Source organism: Hydra vulgaris, chromosome 08 (assembly GCF_038396675.1).
Source record: "Hydra vulgaris chromosome 08, alternate assembly HydraT2T_AEP".
NCBI lineage: Eukaryota > Metazoa > Cnidaria > Hydrozoa > Anthoathecata > Hydridae > Hydra > Hydra vulgaris.
Window position 1 is genome coordinate 24,602,931 of NC_088927.1, and position 17,070 is coordinate 24,620,000.

General features: G+C 26.7%; 3 protein-coding genes across 3 annotated transcripts in view; 2 read left to right on the forward strand and 1 right to left on the reverse strand.

Moving 5' to 3' along the window:
- LOC100208608 (WD repeat-containing protein 7) overlaps nucleotides 1–17,070 on the reverse strand; it is a 104,750-nt gene that overhangs the window by 84,567 nt on the left and 3,113 nt on the right. The gene's annotated exons all lie outside the window — the stretch shown is intronic.
- LOC136083698 (uncharacterized) lies at nucleotides 3,132–8,198 on the forward strand. Its single transcript, XM_065803292.1, has 2 exons — nucleotides 3,132–3,653; nucleotides 4,850–8,198. The coding sequence occupies exon 2, from the start codon at nucleotides 5,546–5,548 to the stop codon at nucleotides 7,145–7,147; it is 1,602 nt and encodes a 533-aa protein (XP_065659364.1). The 5' UTR covers nucleotides 3,132–3,653; nucleotides 4,850–5,545; the 3' UTR covers nucleotides 7,148–8,198.
- LOC136083700 (uncharacterized) lies at nucleotides 15,155–16,328 on the forward strand. Its single transcript, XM_065803293.1, has 3 exons — nucleotides 15,155–15,434; nucleotides 15,642–16,052; nucleotides 16,165–16,328. Exons 1-3 carry the CDS (start codon nucleotides 15,251–15,253, stop codon nucleotides 16,206–16,208), a joined length of 639 nt encoding a protein of 212 aa, XP_065659365.1. The 5' UTR covers nucleotides 15,155–15,250; the 3' UTR covers nucleotides 16,209–16,328.

The following is a 17,070-nucleotide window of genomic DNA, read 5'->3' on the forward strand; positions in this document are numbered from 1 at the left end:
ATTAAAATAACTTAATAAAAGTTTTATTAAGATTTGTTTAAAGTAGACTATAACTTATTTATTATACATAATTTTTTTAACTATTATGTTTAATAATACTTAATGATTAAAAAAACAATAATATATTTTTATATTATAATGATAACAAAAAATCATTGTTACGGCACCGGTTTTAAGTAAGGGAGAAGAAGAGGGGGGAGGAGTCAAAAACAACACATTCCACCTCTGAAAATTCATATAAACCTTTCAAAAAACCAAACAATGAATTATTGTATATTAATTAATTCAAACCATCCACTTTAAATTCTAAAACAAATACCGATTTCAATTATTAACAGGCTAAACTAAAAATTCTCTGACGAAAATGTACTTAATTCCTTTAAATGAATTTTTGAAGATCCCGACCCTTAAAAAAAGTGGATTTCAAAATTTTGAACTAAAATTTGAAATCCACTTTAAAAAAATAAAAAAAAGCAAAATAGAAATTTAGAAATTATTTCTAGTAATTTGATTCAACCCCCCATATAGCATAAATGTTTCCAGTAGCATAAGAAAAGTGTTTTTTAAATTTTGTCTATAAACACTTCCCGCCCTCTAATGGATTACATAAAATATTTAATCAAAATACAATTAAAGTGAGCTACAGTTACACAAAAAATATGGAAAGAATTATAAAAGGTAACAATAATGTTTTGCTAAATAAAAAAGAAATCCTAAAGGAAAAAGTAACAGAAAATTGTAATTGTAAACAAAAAAACAATTGTCAAATGAGTGGAAAATGTTTATCAAAAAACGCAGTATATAAATACGCTGTTTCCTCTAAGAATGTGCCTGATAAACAATATATTGGCTTAACAGAGAGTGAATGGAAAAAAATGTTTTGCTAATCATAAACAATCCTTTATAAATAAAAAGTACTCAAAATAATATGGGAATTGAAAGATAAAAATATTGATGATTTTATATTGAATTGGTCCTTCCTTAAAACAGTACCTGCATATAGATGACATTCTGTGCAATGTCTTATCTTTTTGTAAACAACATGTGCACGCATACTTGTAGGCAGAAAACCTTAAAACTTTACAAGTATACATTCATAAGTTCATAATATAAATACACTTTATAAGTCTTTTTTGGCATTTCTTTTATATCTTTAAATAAAATTGTGTGTTCTTTTTGAAAAATTATTGAAATAATTACATTTAAATTTTTTTTTCTTAAAAAAAAAGTATACTAGTGAAACTTATATTTTCTGAGGAATCAAAGTTTATTTATCTAGTAACTAAAAACTTTTCTGTTCCACGCGTGATTCCACTTCAAACTTAATTTATTCTTTGATGAAATTACTTATGTATACTATTTTTTGTTTACAAAATTATCTATATAGATTAGAATTAAATGAAAGTAAATTGAAGATTGCCAATTCTATTTTTATGAAAATAATAGACAAAACATGAGTTTGCAAGCGTGATTTTTTGGAAATGCCCAAATAATTAGTTACTTTTTTTCATATATTTTAAAAATAAAAAGTTTTTCTATTATTTTTATAAACTTTGATTGCTATTAAAAACTTTTTGTTCTTCTGCAAATTTTATATTCATATTAATCTCATAAAACAACAACAACAAAAATTCTTTTAAGCTTTTTCAATTCATATTGCTTTTAAAAATCTTTTGAAATTTAATAAATAGCAACATCATAATTAAATATTTTCAAGTAGTAGTAATTTAGTATCCGAGGTACAGTGGTTAGTGAAACCTAATATTGCCAATTGTAACAAATCAACAAAAAATGGTAGGAAAGTTAGGAGCAACTGATAAAGACCTAGTTTTACAAAAATTATAGCATTGTAAAAAAATTAGGTAATTTTAAAAACTTTACACTTGTGTTAGAACAAAATGAGTTCAGTACAAAAAGGTGATGAAAAGATTTTTAAACCAGACAATAGATAAATTAAAACTAATACCATCCTTTAAAATGTATTTAGATTTTTAATCTGTAAATAATAATATAATGCTTCTCTATAAATTTACTTTTATTATTTATAAATAAACAGGGTGGCCAGCAACTTGGACATCCTGCTAAAGTCAGGAAATTAAATAAATTATGCAAAACTCAGGGAATTTTGATTGATTTAGTTGCAAACTGTAAGGTATTATTTGAATTGACAATCAAAATAAGATTACAATAAATGTATTGTAAAAAAATGTATGTAGTGTCTCATAATAAGTCTCATTATTTAAAAGTCAATGAGGGCACTTATGAAGCAAGCTTATGTTTTTGAGTAAAAGTAAAGGGCTATGTAAAATTTTTTGAAATTTTAAATCTACATTAGCTTTCACATCTTATTGAGTATCTAATGACACAACAATTTTTTGCGGGAAAATTTCAGATTATTTGTTTTTTCTGCCTACAAGTATACATGCATGTCTTTTTGAAAAGGAGAATGTAAACATTTGCAAATCATCTATAATAATATTTCTAAAAAATGCATATCATGCCTACAAGAAAAATTTGAAACAATTACACATGCAAGAATGTTTATTAAACGAAAAATCAGAATTGATTTCCAAATGCAGTAATGAAAATAAGTTTCTCCTAAAAAACTATAAAAATAAGTGAGCTCAAAAAATAATTATATTAAATCCCCCCTTTAAAAATGTATTTTTTGTTAAAAAAAAGCAGATGTAAACGATTCTTTTGTAATATTGTCAGCATATTCCACCAATGTGTGAAAATTTACAGTAGCTAAAACATTTATGACTTTCTGTTATTTAATTTTTGGTATAAATTGAAGTTTCATTAATTTGAGCATTCTTTTCAGTGTAATTCAAATTTAAATGAACAAATTTTTATAACTGTTGATAAAAAAAAGATTTTATTTGATTTATTAAATAAAATTTTTACTACTTGTATCTATTATTTTTGCTTTGAATAAACTCTATTTTACATACTAAGTTAAAAACGTAACAATAAAAAGTTTTTTGTATTATAAAGTTCTTTTGTGTCTAGAATAAATAATTGTATAAAATAAATAATTTATGAATAAATAATTTTGGCGAAAAAATAAAATAAGTAAAATAGTTTGTTAAATTTTACATTTTAAAACTTTATTTTTAAAAAGTTTTCAATTTTTTTTTTTTTTTAATTAAGGTTTTACAATAAATTGTGTAGGCATTAACTACCTGTCAACCTAGTTATATAATACTTGACAATTACAGAGTTTGTATAACTAATAGAAAATAAAATGTGGATTAGTCATAGAGAAGCCATTCATTTTTTAGATGATAGTCTAGAAGCAGCTTAAACATTTTTAGAGATAACGCTGATACAATGTCATTAGGAAGGCTTTATTTTTTGTCCGATGGTTTTTATAAATTTCAAGCGAATATTTTAGCTTTTAAATATATTTTATAAAAACTTTAACATAATATTAAATGTATAAAATTTTTTTAATGCTTATAGAAACCAGTACTTTTTATTACTCTATTAAATTTGAGTTATGTTACATAGCGTTTGTTTTCCTGCTAAAGTTTTTTGCTATTGGGTAATTCCATGTCAAATCATCCAGGTCATGTCACCCCATGTTTGGGATTTTGCTAATTTTTTTATATGTTATAGGGTTTATAAAAATTAGGAAAATTTGAAATTTGGTTTCAATTTTCTTATTTATGCTGACTCAGCATTTTTTGCAAAATGTATTTTTGTCATTAAATAGCAATAATTAATGGACGAAATAAGGTATCATTCTGAAATTTGGTACATAGACAATCTTCCATATGGCGGATACAAATATTAGATTAAAAAAATTTTTAGACCACGTTAAGTACATGTAAATTGAATAATAATGGCATTTATTTTGGGGTATTTTGACGGTCAAATTTGTGATGTCACCTTGATAATTTTTTTTAGGCATTACTATAACTTACAATATAGGTATCAAACTTTACTATTAATTAAAAATATATTATTGCATTTTTTGACTTTTCTAAATTCAGCCTTTTAAGTAAAGCTTATATAAATGCTGAGTCAGCATAAAATTTATTGCTAACTTAATTATAAAAAAATTAGCTATATCTTAATTTCTGGTTGTAAAAAGTCATTTTCAAAGTCATTTTGAAGGCAATAATAGATGTATATAAATATAAATTCTAAATTTTTCGTACCTGGGGTAGGCCCCCCCGCCCTCCCAAAAAAAACGAAAATTTTCCTAATTTTGTAAAAAGTTTTTTTTAAGTCATTTTGAGGGCAATGATAAATGTATACGTATTTATAAATATTTGGTACCTGAGGGAGGCTTCCCTTCCCCCTCGCCCATTTTTATTTTATTGCTTCTGTTTAGACTTCATTCTGTAAATATTAGTTTACTGTTACTTTGCAGGAATTTTATATTTGCTTAACTAATTAAAGAATGTTATGAATGATACTATATGATTGGTAAATAAAATAAAATTTAATTACCTTTTAATCATATATATAAGGAAGTCATATAATATGACACATCCTAACAAATAATTTGTAATAAGAGTTTTCTATAAACCAAATAATGTTCATGGTATTTCTAAATAAATTTATTTAGTAAAATATATAAAAATCAGATTTTTCGAATAGATTAAAAACTTTAAATGATGGAAAAGTGTTCTATTGGATTAGAATGTAATGTTGACTGCCACAAGCAAGGTTAAACAAAAATTTCGTGTTGTAAATATTAGTTTCCTATTACTTTGCAGCAATTTTATATCTACTTAACTAATTAATGAATGTTATAAATTATACTAAATGATTGGTAAATAAAATAAAATTTAATTACCTTTTAATCATATATATATAAGGAAGTCATATAACTTAGACACATCCTAACAAATAATTTGTATAAATAAGTCATAGGAATAAGGAATATTTGTATAAATAATTTGTATAAATAAGTCATAGTATAAGGAAGTCATAGACACATCCTAACAAATAATTTGTATAAATAGTTATCCATAAACTAAATAATGTGAATGGTATTTCTAAAAAAATTTATTTAGTAAAATTTTTCAAAATCAGATTTTTATAGATGAATAGATTAAAAAGTTTAAATTATGGAAAAGTGTTCTATAGGATTAGAATGTAATGTTGATTGCCACAAGCAAGGTTTAACAAGAAGACAAGGTCTTTTAGATCTATCAGCGTTTTCAAGTGTTGAAAAACAAGATTATGGAGAGCTGGTTTATTTGATTGTGAAAAATTGTTTACAACAGTTTGCTATTATCATAGAGAATACTTTGGAGCTGCATTTGAAAGAAAATTTCAGAAATGCTGTAATCTATATAAAAAACATGGAAATCGAAAGAAAAATGTGAAAGGTAATTTTTATACTATTTTGATGAAACAGTTTATTATTTTGATTAAAATAGTAATTAAATAAATTTAAAAAAAATTAAGTACATTTATAAAGTAACAATTACACTCATTTGTTCTTTACAATGATGGTGAGTTGATATTAGTTTTTAGAAATGATTGTTTCCTTTTTTTCATAGAAAATGTGAAGATATCGCTATCAATGGCAATAACTCTAAAAACACAAGACATTGCTGCTGTACCTGGGTGGAAATTATGCAGTAGTTGTTACAAAAGGGTACATTGTATAAATAAAGAATCAAAATCAATTGATCAATGCTATAGTAGGATTGAGCCTGAACAAGAACAACGTTCATCTCTCAATGAAAGTCTTGGATCTATAGGTGTGTCACCTATTAAGCTTAAATCAATTCCAAAACACCAACGATTACCAGCTGCCAAAAGAAAATTTGATCAAATAACTGGAGCAACAGCAAACAAAATAAAAAAAGTTTATGATATTGATCCTATGATTACATTGACACCATCTTGTACACCATTAAGTTCTTCAATTGATAACCAAATTGACGATCTATACTCACTTTTAAATGAATTGAAAGATAAGATAAAAAATGTGACATCATACTCCGCAAAAATTCAGATATTAACACTAACTCCAGAATCATGGTCACTCGCAAAGTCTGCAGAATTTTTTAATGTATCTAATTACCTAGTACGAGAAGCTAGAAAAGCTGAAAAAAAACATGGAATTTTGCATAAACCATCATCAAAAAAAGGAAAGTCGCTTTCCCACGCAACCATTGATCTTGTTCATAGCTTTTATCAAAGTGACGAGTACACACGAATGCTGCCTGGAAAAAAAGATTTTGTGAGTATAGGGTACAGGCAACACATGCAAATAAGACTATTATTGATTAATTTAAAGGAACTATATGTAGCATTTAAATTCCAACATTCTAACTTAAACGTCGGATTTTCTAAGTTTTGCAGCCTTCGCCCTAGATGGTGTATAACCACAAACTCGTCTGGCACCCACTGTGTTTGTGTCTGTACCTATGATCAGAATGTTAAGTTGTTAACTGATGCTCTTAAAATTGACAAAGACTATAGAGATTTGATGGAAATGATTGTTTGCAATAGGGATAATGTAGAGTGCATGTTACATCGATGTCCGTTATGCCCTGGTATTGCTGCTTTAAAAGAATTCTTAACAGCAAAGTTTGACAACAGCGATAAAGAAATGACAATTAACCAATGGCAGCATAAAGATAGAACTACGCTGATCAATCAAAAAATTAATATTGAAGATGTTATCGACCTTATATGCAATAAAATAGATAAATTAACATCTCATTCACTTATAGCTAAAAGTCAAGCCAAGTACCTCAAAGACTGTAAAGAGTTATTAAATCAAAATGAGTGTATAGTATTGGGTGACTTTGCAGAGAACTTCCAATTTATTGTTCAGGATGAGGTGCAAAGTTACCATTGGAATAAACCAAAATGTACACTTCACCCTATTATTATTTACTATAAATCAAATGATAAACTACTATTAAAGTCATTTTGCATCCTTTCTGATGACGCTGAGCATGATGTATACTTTGTATATATAATACAACAGCTCATTACCAATTACATTAAGGCAAACATTCTACAGATTAGTAATATTAAATACTTCACTGATGGATGTGCAGCACAATATAAAAACTTTAAAAACTTTATTAATCTTTGTCATCACAAAGAAGACTTTGATATTGATGCTGAATGGGTTTTTTTTGCTACTAGCCAAATCTGCTTGTGATGGCATTGGCGGCACAGTAAAACGATTAACTGCACAAGCTAGTTTAAAAAGAACAGTTACTGGACAGATTTTAGAGGTAGATAAGATGTTTGAATTTTGTGTAACCAATATAAAAAACATTCAATTTATTTTAGTTTATAAAATAGAAATAAATGAAGTACGATCATCATTGCAACCAAGGTTAACTATGGGAAGAACCTTGCAAGGAACAAGATCCTTTCACCATTTTATACCAATTGATAAATATACAATTTCTTTTAAAAGGATGAGTCAACAAACTGATGTTCAGACATTTAAGCTTGTGCAGATACCAAATGAGCTGGTTGTGCAGCAAGTTATTTATAATCATATGGACTATGTAGCTTGCATGTATGACAGCTTTTGGTGGATTGGAATTATAAACAAAAAAGATGAAGGAGAAGGAGATTATAAAATTCAATTTATGCACCCACATGGTCCCAGTCCAAGTTTTTCTTGGCCTGCACGAGAAGATATGTGTTGGGTCCCATCAAATCATATTTTATGTACCATTGATCCGCCATCTACAACAAATGGTCGTGTATACAAAATTTCAGAAATTGAGTTGGAAAAAATTATTGAACAAAATAATCAAGATTTTTAGAAAAAGTTTCTATTGCGTCATTATTTTTATACTTGTATATAATTTTTTTAAATATAGTTACAATATAATTGTATGTGTAATTAGCACAATTTGGCCACACAAATAAAAATCTCTTGATAACTTGTCTTTATATATTTTCATTAAAACATTTTTGGAAAGATTTGGTAATATGCCTAATTGCGACCCCCAACCTAGCTGGCATCCAAAAGCTTGATGGAAAAATTTTAAGAAAGCAATCCTTATTTTATTGGTATAACAAAATTAGCAAAATATATATATATTTTTCGTGGTAGGGCGGGTGAGGGGGAAGCCTACCCCACTAAATATTTATAAATACGTAAAAATTTATCATTGCTCTCAAAATGACTTTAAAAATAACTTTTTACAAAATTAGGAATATTTTCGTTTTTTTTGGGAGGGCGGGAGGGCTTACCCCAGGTACAAAAAATTTAGAATTTATATTTATATACATCTATTATTGCCTTCAAAATGACTTTGAAAATGACTTTTTACAACCAGAAATTAAGATATAGCTAATTTTTTTATAATTAAGTTAGAATAAATTTTATGCTGACTCAGCATTTATATAAGCTTTACTTAAAAGGCTGAATTTAGAAAAGTCAAAAAATGCAATAATATATTTTTAATTAATAGTGAAGTTTGATACCTATATTGTAAGTTATAGTAATGCCTAAAAAAAAATTATCAAGGTGACATCACAAATTTGACCGTCAAAATACCCCAAAATAAATGCCATTATTATTCAATTTACATGTACTTAACGTGGTCTAAAAATTTTTTTAATCTAATATTTGTATCCGCCATATGGAAGATTGTCTATGTACCAAATTTCAGAATGATACCTTATTTCGTCCATTAATTATTGCTATTTAATGACAAAAATACATTTTGCAAAAAATGCTGAGTCAGCATAAATAAGAAAATTGAAACCTGAATATCTCAAGAACCGTAAGGGGTTGGAGGTTCCAAATTTCAAATTTTCTTAATTTTCATAAACCATATAACATATAAAAAAATTAGCAAAATCCCAAACATAGGGTGACATTTTTTGATTTTTTTGGATGATTTGACATGGAATTACCCTATTAAAAGTGTTTATAAAAGTAATCATAGAAAAAGTTTGAAAAGATTTATTTAAAAATATATATTTATATAAATGTAATTAGGTATAACATTCTTTGATAATTTAAATAAAATGGGTTTATTGTAAACAACCATTAAAATTGATTTGTTACTTTATTTAATGAAGTAATAAGTAAACATAATAATTTATATAATTAATATACTTATAACAATTTACAAAGCATTTCGTATGTATAGTACTTATAAAAAAATGTAATATAAATATATTTTTCTTTTTTAGTTTTTATTTTAGTTTTTTGAGTTTAGATATTTTCTTTTTCTTTAGGATTTTCTTTTTTTAGATAAGTTATCTTTTAAATATTCTTCTTTTTTAAAGCGCAATTTTGAAACGCCTTAAGTTGTCAAAACAAATGTCTTGGTCAAGTTGAAAAAATAAAATACTTTAAGTGTGGTTAGGAATGGCATTCAATCACATTTCCTTAGGTTTTATCTGCCATTCCCCCCAAACTTGACTGTTTATCAGACAAAATGTCCGGAACAAAAAAGTTCGTTATTTTGAGCCCTGCAAACTGCATATAAAGTTGCAAAACAATACTTACAGGCTTCTGAAATTAAAATCTTTTTTGAGTAATTTTTTTGTCTTTATAAGCATGAAGTTTTTCAAAATTTAAGTTTGAAAATAAAATCGCTTCAGTTTCATTCACCTGGAACATGCCATTCATTTTTACATAATTTTCTTTGAATAAGTAATAGCCAAGAGTTTGATGCTTTTCAGTTCCTCTTTCACAGTTATCTATATAGTCTCATTAACAAGATAATCCTTGATAAAATTGTGAGATATTTATATTTGCCGAAAATAAAATGTCTCTTGTCCAATTTGAAACACTGTTGTTTATAGATTCTTCTTCATCAACAGCAATAAATTCATCTTGCTTACAAAAAATAGCTTTTAGTTGCTGAACATGAGCTCTGAGAGAAACAAGCAGTTTTATTTTTTAAATTAGCATTAAAAGAACTCATCATGATAATAATATCTACTTCAATTAGTTTATTTATATGGTTTTTTAGAACATTTTATGCAGAAAACATTACGCTGTAATTAATTGTAATTAAATTTTTTTATAAGATAAAAAAACAGATAAATGAATAAACTTTTTTCTATTTTTCATTTCTATGAAAAAATATATTTTCAATTTATTTTATTAAATTTAAATTAAATTTATTATTAAATAAAATTAAATATAAATTTATTTTATTAAATTTGATTAAAATTCTTTTAAAAATTTTAAAACGCTTTTCATTATTTATTTATTTAGTTTATTACTTTATAATTACTTAGTTTACTATCATTACTTTAGTTTTACAGTACTTTAGTTTGCCATCATTACTTGAGTTTTACAGTAATAGATTGGCGGAAAAGTTATCGCGTATTGGCCTGTAACTTGTTTCTTAAAATATTTTTTGATTTTTTTTTTAACCATCTGATAGCCCTATTTCTTGCACATCTATTGATATATAATGTGTCTTTAGTTGTCTCGAGATGGAACTTAGTCGAGAAGAAAAACGTTTGCTGCAAGTTAATTTGAATGCTTCTGAAGCTGCCCAAAACATTTGTGAGGCCTATGGAGACGGAACAATGCCAATTCGCACAGCACAAGACTGGTTTAAGATATTCCAATGAGAAGACCGATTAACCAACATGCCGAGGTCTGGGCATCAAAACGAAGTCAATCGCCAAGCAGTCATCAACAAAATTGAAGAAGATCTGTCAATAAGTTGCCAAATGTTGGCCGACGAGTTTGATTGTCACCACTCAACAATTGAGGACATTTTGCACAAGGCCGGAAAGAAATGCTTGAAGTCCAACTGGGTTCCGTACGAGTTGACTGATGCTCAAAAGAAGAAACGCTTCTATGCGTGCAATCGATTGTTTGAACGTTACAGCAATAACCAGCTGGACTTGGAACAAATTGTGACTTGTGATGAATGTCACAATTTGTCACAAATTGGTGGCCATTGACAATCCACACCGGGGCAATAAATGGCGATCACCAGGTCAACCATCTTCCTCCACTCCAGTAAAGGATTTTCGAAAAGAGAAGCGAATGCTGATCACTTTTTGGCATCATCGAGGCATTGTTTACTGGGAGTTGCTTGAGAAGGGGTAATCAATGACGGCCGCTCTTTATTGCCAGATCTTGGATCGAGTCAAACAGAAGTTGCAAAATTGTCGAATTCCGGTCATTTTTTTGCACGACAACACAAAGCCTCACACAGCACAGATCACAAAGAATTGGTTGGAAGACATCGGTTGGGAGGTTTTGGAGCACCCGCCGTACAGTCCGCACTTGGCACCGAGTGACTATCACTTATTCAGATCAATGGAGCATTTTTTGAGAGGCAAGAAGTTCCGAAATATTGATGAAATTGAGGAAAATCTACAGAATTTCTTTGATTCAAAGCGCCAAGAGTTTTACCGTTTTGAAATCTACATATTGCTGGATATGTGGTTGAATTGCATCGATTCGGAAGGTGACTACTTCGACTACTAGTTGCTTTTTGTTTGAATAAATTTTATGTATTCGAATCGGAAGGCGACTACTTTGACTACTAGTTGCTTTTTGTTTTTTGTTTGAATAAATTTTATGCATAAATTAATAAGTTAGTCTTATGAACAAAAATGCGCGAGAACTTTTCCGCCAACCTATTACTTTAGTTCACTATCATTACTTTAGTTTTACAGTACTTTAGTTTACTATCATTACTTTAGTTTTACAGTACTTTAGTTTACTATCATCACTTTAGTTTTACAGTACTTTAGTTCACTATCATTACTTGAGTTTACAATCATTACTTGAGTTTTACAGTACTTTAGTTTACTATCATCACTTTAGTTTTACAGTACTTTAGTTCACTATCATTACTTGAGTTTACAATCATTACTTGAGTTTTACAGTACTTTAGTTTACTATCATCACTTTAGTTTTACAGTACTTTAGTTTACTATCATTACTTTAGTTATACAGTACATTAGTTTACTATTATTACTTGAGTTTTACAATTTTTTTTTACTGCTAAAATTTTCAAACTATGTTAAAGTATTGTTAAAGCCAAATTGTAAAAAATCGCTCTGCAATTTAAAAAATACTGGTCTAATTAATGCACTTATGTAGTTAATAAATGACGTTAATACAAAAAAGTTCTATCAACTTCGAGTTATAAATGTTAAGTTTGGGTTTTCCCTTTGTCATTAAATTTTTATCTCAAAGAATTTCATTATTTTTTTTATAAAACGAACCAAAATTTCTATAACCGAATAAAAATAACACGATCAATAAGTAAACGCTTTAAAAGCCTAATTTATATTTATTTTATTTAAAAAACAAAACTAATACTAGTGCTATAAATATAAGATACATAAGTTTCAAAAATATACTGATATTTGTTAAAAACAAGTTCTGCTAATAACATCTTAAAACCAAAAATACTATAATTCTTTTTTGGATTCAGTAAGAAATAGTGAAATACATTAGGTTTCAGGGTAAATGAAAACGAAATATTTTAGTGGAAATAAAAAAAAAGCAGAAAAGCAATAACCTTTGTTTAACTACATTTAACTATGTTTCGTTTAATTACGTTTAATTTCATTTAATTTTGTTTTAATTAACTTTGTTTTAATTAAATTTGTTTTAATTAATTTTGTTTAATTTTGTTTAATTACTTCGTTTAATTACAATTAATTTTTCTTTTGTCAAAAGGCAGTTGAACTAAAATATTTTGGGTAGCGCAAACGTTTTTTTATAAAGGGGAAAACCCAATCTAATTGTATAGTTGTGTAAACCGTTTAAAAAACTGCGGTAAGTATATTTAAATCCCTTTAAGAAATTCAACCATAAACAAGTGTTCCCTCATAAAAAAACAACAACCATAAAACGAATGTTTTAAAGAAAGAAAGAAAAGTTTTAATAAGTATAACATTTTAAAATAAGGAAATGACTTTTTTTTTAAACATCATTTAAATTATATTTATAACTTTTTTATAACAATATTCTTTAACTTAAAGATATTTCATAAAGATAAAGACTTACAACAATTTTTAATGTGGTTTTAAATTTAATTACAATGAGGTATTTTAAACTTTTAACAATGTAAATATCTTTATTATGTAAAGTTACATTTATTTGCATTATGCTTTTCCATTACGCAACAAAATCTCATAACAAGGCCCGCAACATGTACTAAATACACACACCAAATGATTTTTTTTTACTATGCTGTTCACTGCATTAAGTCTGAAAAAGTTGCTTTCTTCAGAAGTGGTTAAAAGTTAGCATTACAACAGTCACACTACATAGAGTTAATTTTTGAAAAAACTTTAAGACTTTAATGCTGTACTTTTACATACTAAATTACATAATGGTATTTCACATTTATGGAAAGTTTCAAGTCATTTCCATTTTCAATTCATGTTACGCAAAAACTAACTTTCAACTAAGTTTATTAATACAGTCTTTTTGAACAGTTTATGTGAAAAACATTAAGCTGTAATTAATTGATGTAAAAAACATTTGTGGGATATTTTTTAATTAGATAAAAAAACAGATAGATGAATAAACTTTTTCTTTTTTCTGTTGTTGTTTTTTTTAAATTAATTTTTAATTTATTTTATTAAAATTAAATTAAATTTATTATTAAATATAATTAAATATAAATGTATTTTATGAAACTTAATTTAAATTCTTTTTAAATTTTTAAAACACTGTTTTACAATTTTTTTTTTACTGCTAAAATTTTCAAACTATGTTAAATATAAAAAAAAATTAATACATTTAATTCAAATTACGTTAAAATGTTCGTATTACATATAACTTTGTTTACATTTCAGTTTCAAAATTGCTTTTTAACAAAAGTTTTTTCTTTATCATTAATTTTTTAAATTGATCTGGACATGATTTCCAGAACATGACTGAACATCGATTAAAAGTGATCAAGTAGTTTATGAGTAGTATGCAAAGATTTCGTTGAAGCCAAAATGTTAAAAAAAAGGTTGATAGTTTTTATTTATTTTTTGACTGTTAAAGTGAAAAACTTTATAATTTTTAACACTATCGTTTTTTTCTATAAAGGTAAGTTCTGGCTCTATGATTTAAAAAAAAAAATACTTGTCTGATTAATGTGCTTTTGTATTAATAAATGACGTTAATACAAAAAAAGATCTTTCAAACTCAAGTTATAATTGTTAAGTTTGGGTTCTCCTTTCGCCGTTAAGTTTTATGCATAAGAATTTCATAATTTTTTTTTATAAAACGAACCAAATTTTTAGAACCAAATAAAAATAACACAATCAATAAGTAAACGTTTTAAAAGCCCAAATTATATTTATTTTATTTTAAAAAACAAAACTAACACTAGTGCTATAAATACATGTAAATTTCATAACTATACTGATTTTTGTTAAAAATAAGTTCTGCTCATAATACACAGTTCATAAATACAGGTTTTAGGTATAAAATGATATGACCCCAGAAGTTTCAATGGGTTTAGGTCTCTAATATCATACATTATGAGGATCTGACTTTAATCCAATGTGTGGCCCTTTTTGAGAAACTTCAGTTTGAAAATTTGCAAAAATTTCATAATATTTTTATAAGATTTTTAATAGTTTAACTTCTTTAATTAATATTTAAATCAACAATATGGTTGATGATACAATGTTTATTATTATTATTTGTCAAATATAACCAGACAACGACATTTTAGTTAAAAACCCAAAAAATTAGATCTGATTCCCGTTCTATATCAATATTTATAGCTATATTGCATAACTAGTCATATATATATATTTATATATATATATATATATATATATATATATATATATATATATATATATATATATATATATATACATATATATATACATATATATATATATATATATATATATATATATATATATATACTTATATATATATAGATATATATGTATACATATATATATATATATATATATATATATATATATATATATTATATATATATGTATATATATATGTATATATATATATATATATATATATATATATATATATATATATATATATATAAATGTATATATGTTAACATAATGATTCTGCTATTGCAGTCGTAGTATTTTTTATGTATTCTCGTTTTTATTATTTACATATATCTATATTTTAATGGATTACAATAAAATAGTATTTTTTATAAACACTTATTCAAGTTTTTACTGTCTTCTTATGCTCATTTTCGAAACTTAGATATGTAGCAAGATATATACTTATATGTCTTAAATAGATAATCTGCAAAAATAAAAAAACAAAATCTACAAAACTAGTTTAAAGAACCAAAAGGTTATGCCACGCCTACTCTTTAAAAAGAATAAGTATAAGAGAAGTCACGAGGACAATCAGAGAATGGTTTGTGCTTGCTGCCACCTGAAAGATTTAAATTGTATACCGATAAACCTGACACTGGAGAAATTGATCAAAGAACATATCAATCCCAACTATTCAAGACATGTGTTTGAGTATCCAACAGGTAAAACTTACATTAAAACTTTAAATATAATAGGTTAAGTATTGTAATCAATTTAATATTGTGCTTTGACAGTTTTTTTGACAATTTAATATGTATTGAACGAAATATTATTTTAAAAGAAAACTTGTCTTACAGCTCCCTCACAACAATGTTCTTTGTTAAAAACAGATGTTATTTTTGAATTTATAACTTTATTTTTATTATAAGGAATTTGTTCATCATGCAAATCATACATGTACAAGCTGGCTTCCAATAATCCTATTCCAATAAATGTTACTGAAAACTGGACGCAAGCGGATCTAATGTTTTTCAAGTCTGGAAGAGACTGTGTCATACAGTGTACAGTCTGTTCTATGGATCATAGGGTGCTAGAGAAAACTAAAGCTAGAATTGAAAAGTCAAAGTCAGAAAAACCTCTTATTTTATGCCCTAACTGCTTTTGTAACTTTGGTAAAGGTTTACCCCACAAAAGTTCTCCTGGGCAGGAGAAGGTAAATATTTCAAGCCACCTAAGTAGCAGATCATCAAAGGTACAACAGCAAGTTACTTCAACTCTGCTTAAAAACATCTATACATCTTCACGGACAAACCTTGGAGAAGAGATCATTATTTCAACAGGTTAGGTTTCCTATCTAATATACCATAAATAATATATGAAATAACAATTTTCATATTTTCAGCATCAGCTCTTTTTCAAATATGTAAGAGCAGTTATTAAATTTTATTACAGGAGGACCATTATTTCCTGTAAAAAAAAAAGAAAGTAAAATTTGAAAATATCCAGCCTCTAATAAACAAACTAAGACTTAGTCAGTATATGAATAAGCAGATGTTGCAGGGGCTTCGAAAATGCGGTATTAAATTTGAATCATTGATGGAGGCAAAACTAGACGAGAGGAGCAAGATCCTTTCAGATTTTTATGCTGTTAAGACAATTCAATCTGAAGATAAGAATGTCATCATTCCTAGCCAAATTGTGGCCCAAGTTTGAGATGTGGGTTTCAAGCTTGGGATGTTAAAGAAAAAGATATCATGGTGGAACTTATGAAGGAAATACTTCAAAACGGATCCTAGAACAGTGCGATGAGTTAGAAAATATTTTGCCTGTAGAGCTACTACCTCTATTAAAACCCCTGCGAAAGTTCCGCGGGTAGTCCACGGAACATTTGGAAACAGTTTGGATCCCAATTACGAAGAAGACATTCACGTATTTACGCAATCTTACGTGGTTACCCAAGAATACTATAAGGAGGTAGAATATAAAATATACTTTTTTGCTTTCAATAATATTGTCTGCGCCAGTACATGGGTATTTCACTATAATTTATTTTATACTATAGTTTATACTTTTTTGATAAAGGTATCATTACAATAAACAGCATTATTTAAAAAAATTGATTGATGTTTTATTATAGTATCTTCAAAAAGATTTAACTGTTACTCAGAAAGTACATGTTACTACAGCACACTTAGAAAAATTTATCTCCAGATCCGGGCATTCTCTTGGAAGATATGCAGAGCAGGCTTCTGAATCAGCTCATGCTAAAATGAAGCCTGTTATCAACAGATTCGATGTTTCCCAAATGAACATTAACATCTGACAAGAAGCAAGAGAATTGCAGAGGTGTTTAGTAGT

Excerpts from the sequence above, each read along its gene's own strand:
- LOC136083698 (XM_065803292.1), top strand. The coding sequence starts at position 5,546 with ATGGCAATAACTCTAAAAACACAAGACATTGCTGCTGTACCTGGGTGG.
- LOC136083700 (XM_065803293.1), top strand. The coding sequence starts at position 15,251 with ATGCCACGCCTACTCTTTAAAAAGAATAAGTATAAGAGAAGTCACGAG. Across the intron at positions 15,435-15,641 it reads TGTGTTTGAGTATCCAACAG|GAATTTGTTCATCATGCAAA; the intron begins GTAAAACTTACA and ends TTTTATTATAAG. Across the intron at positions 16,053-16,164 it reads AGAGATCATTATTTCAACAG|GAGGACCATTATTTCCTGTA; the intron begins GTTAGGTTTCCT and ends ATTTTATTACAG.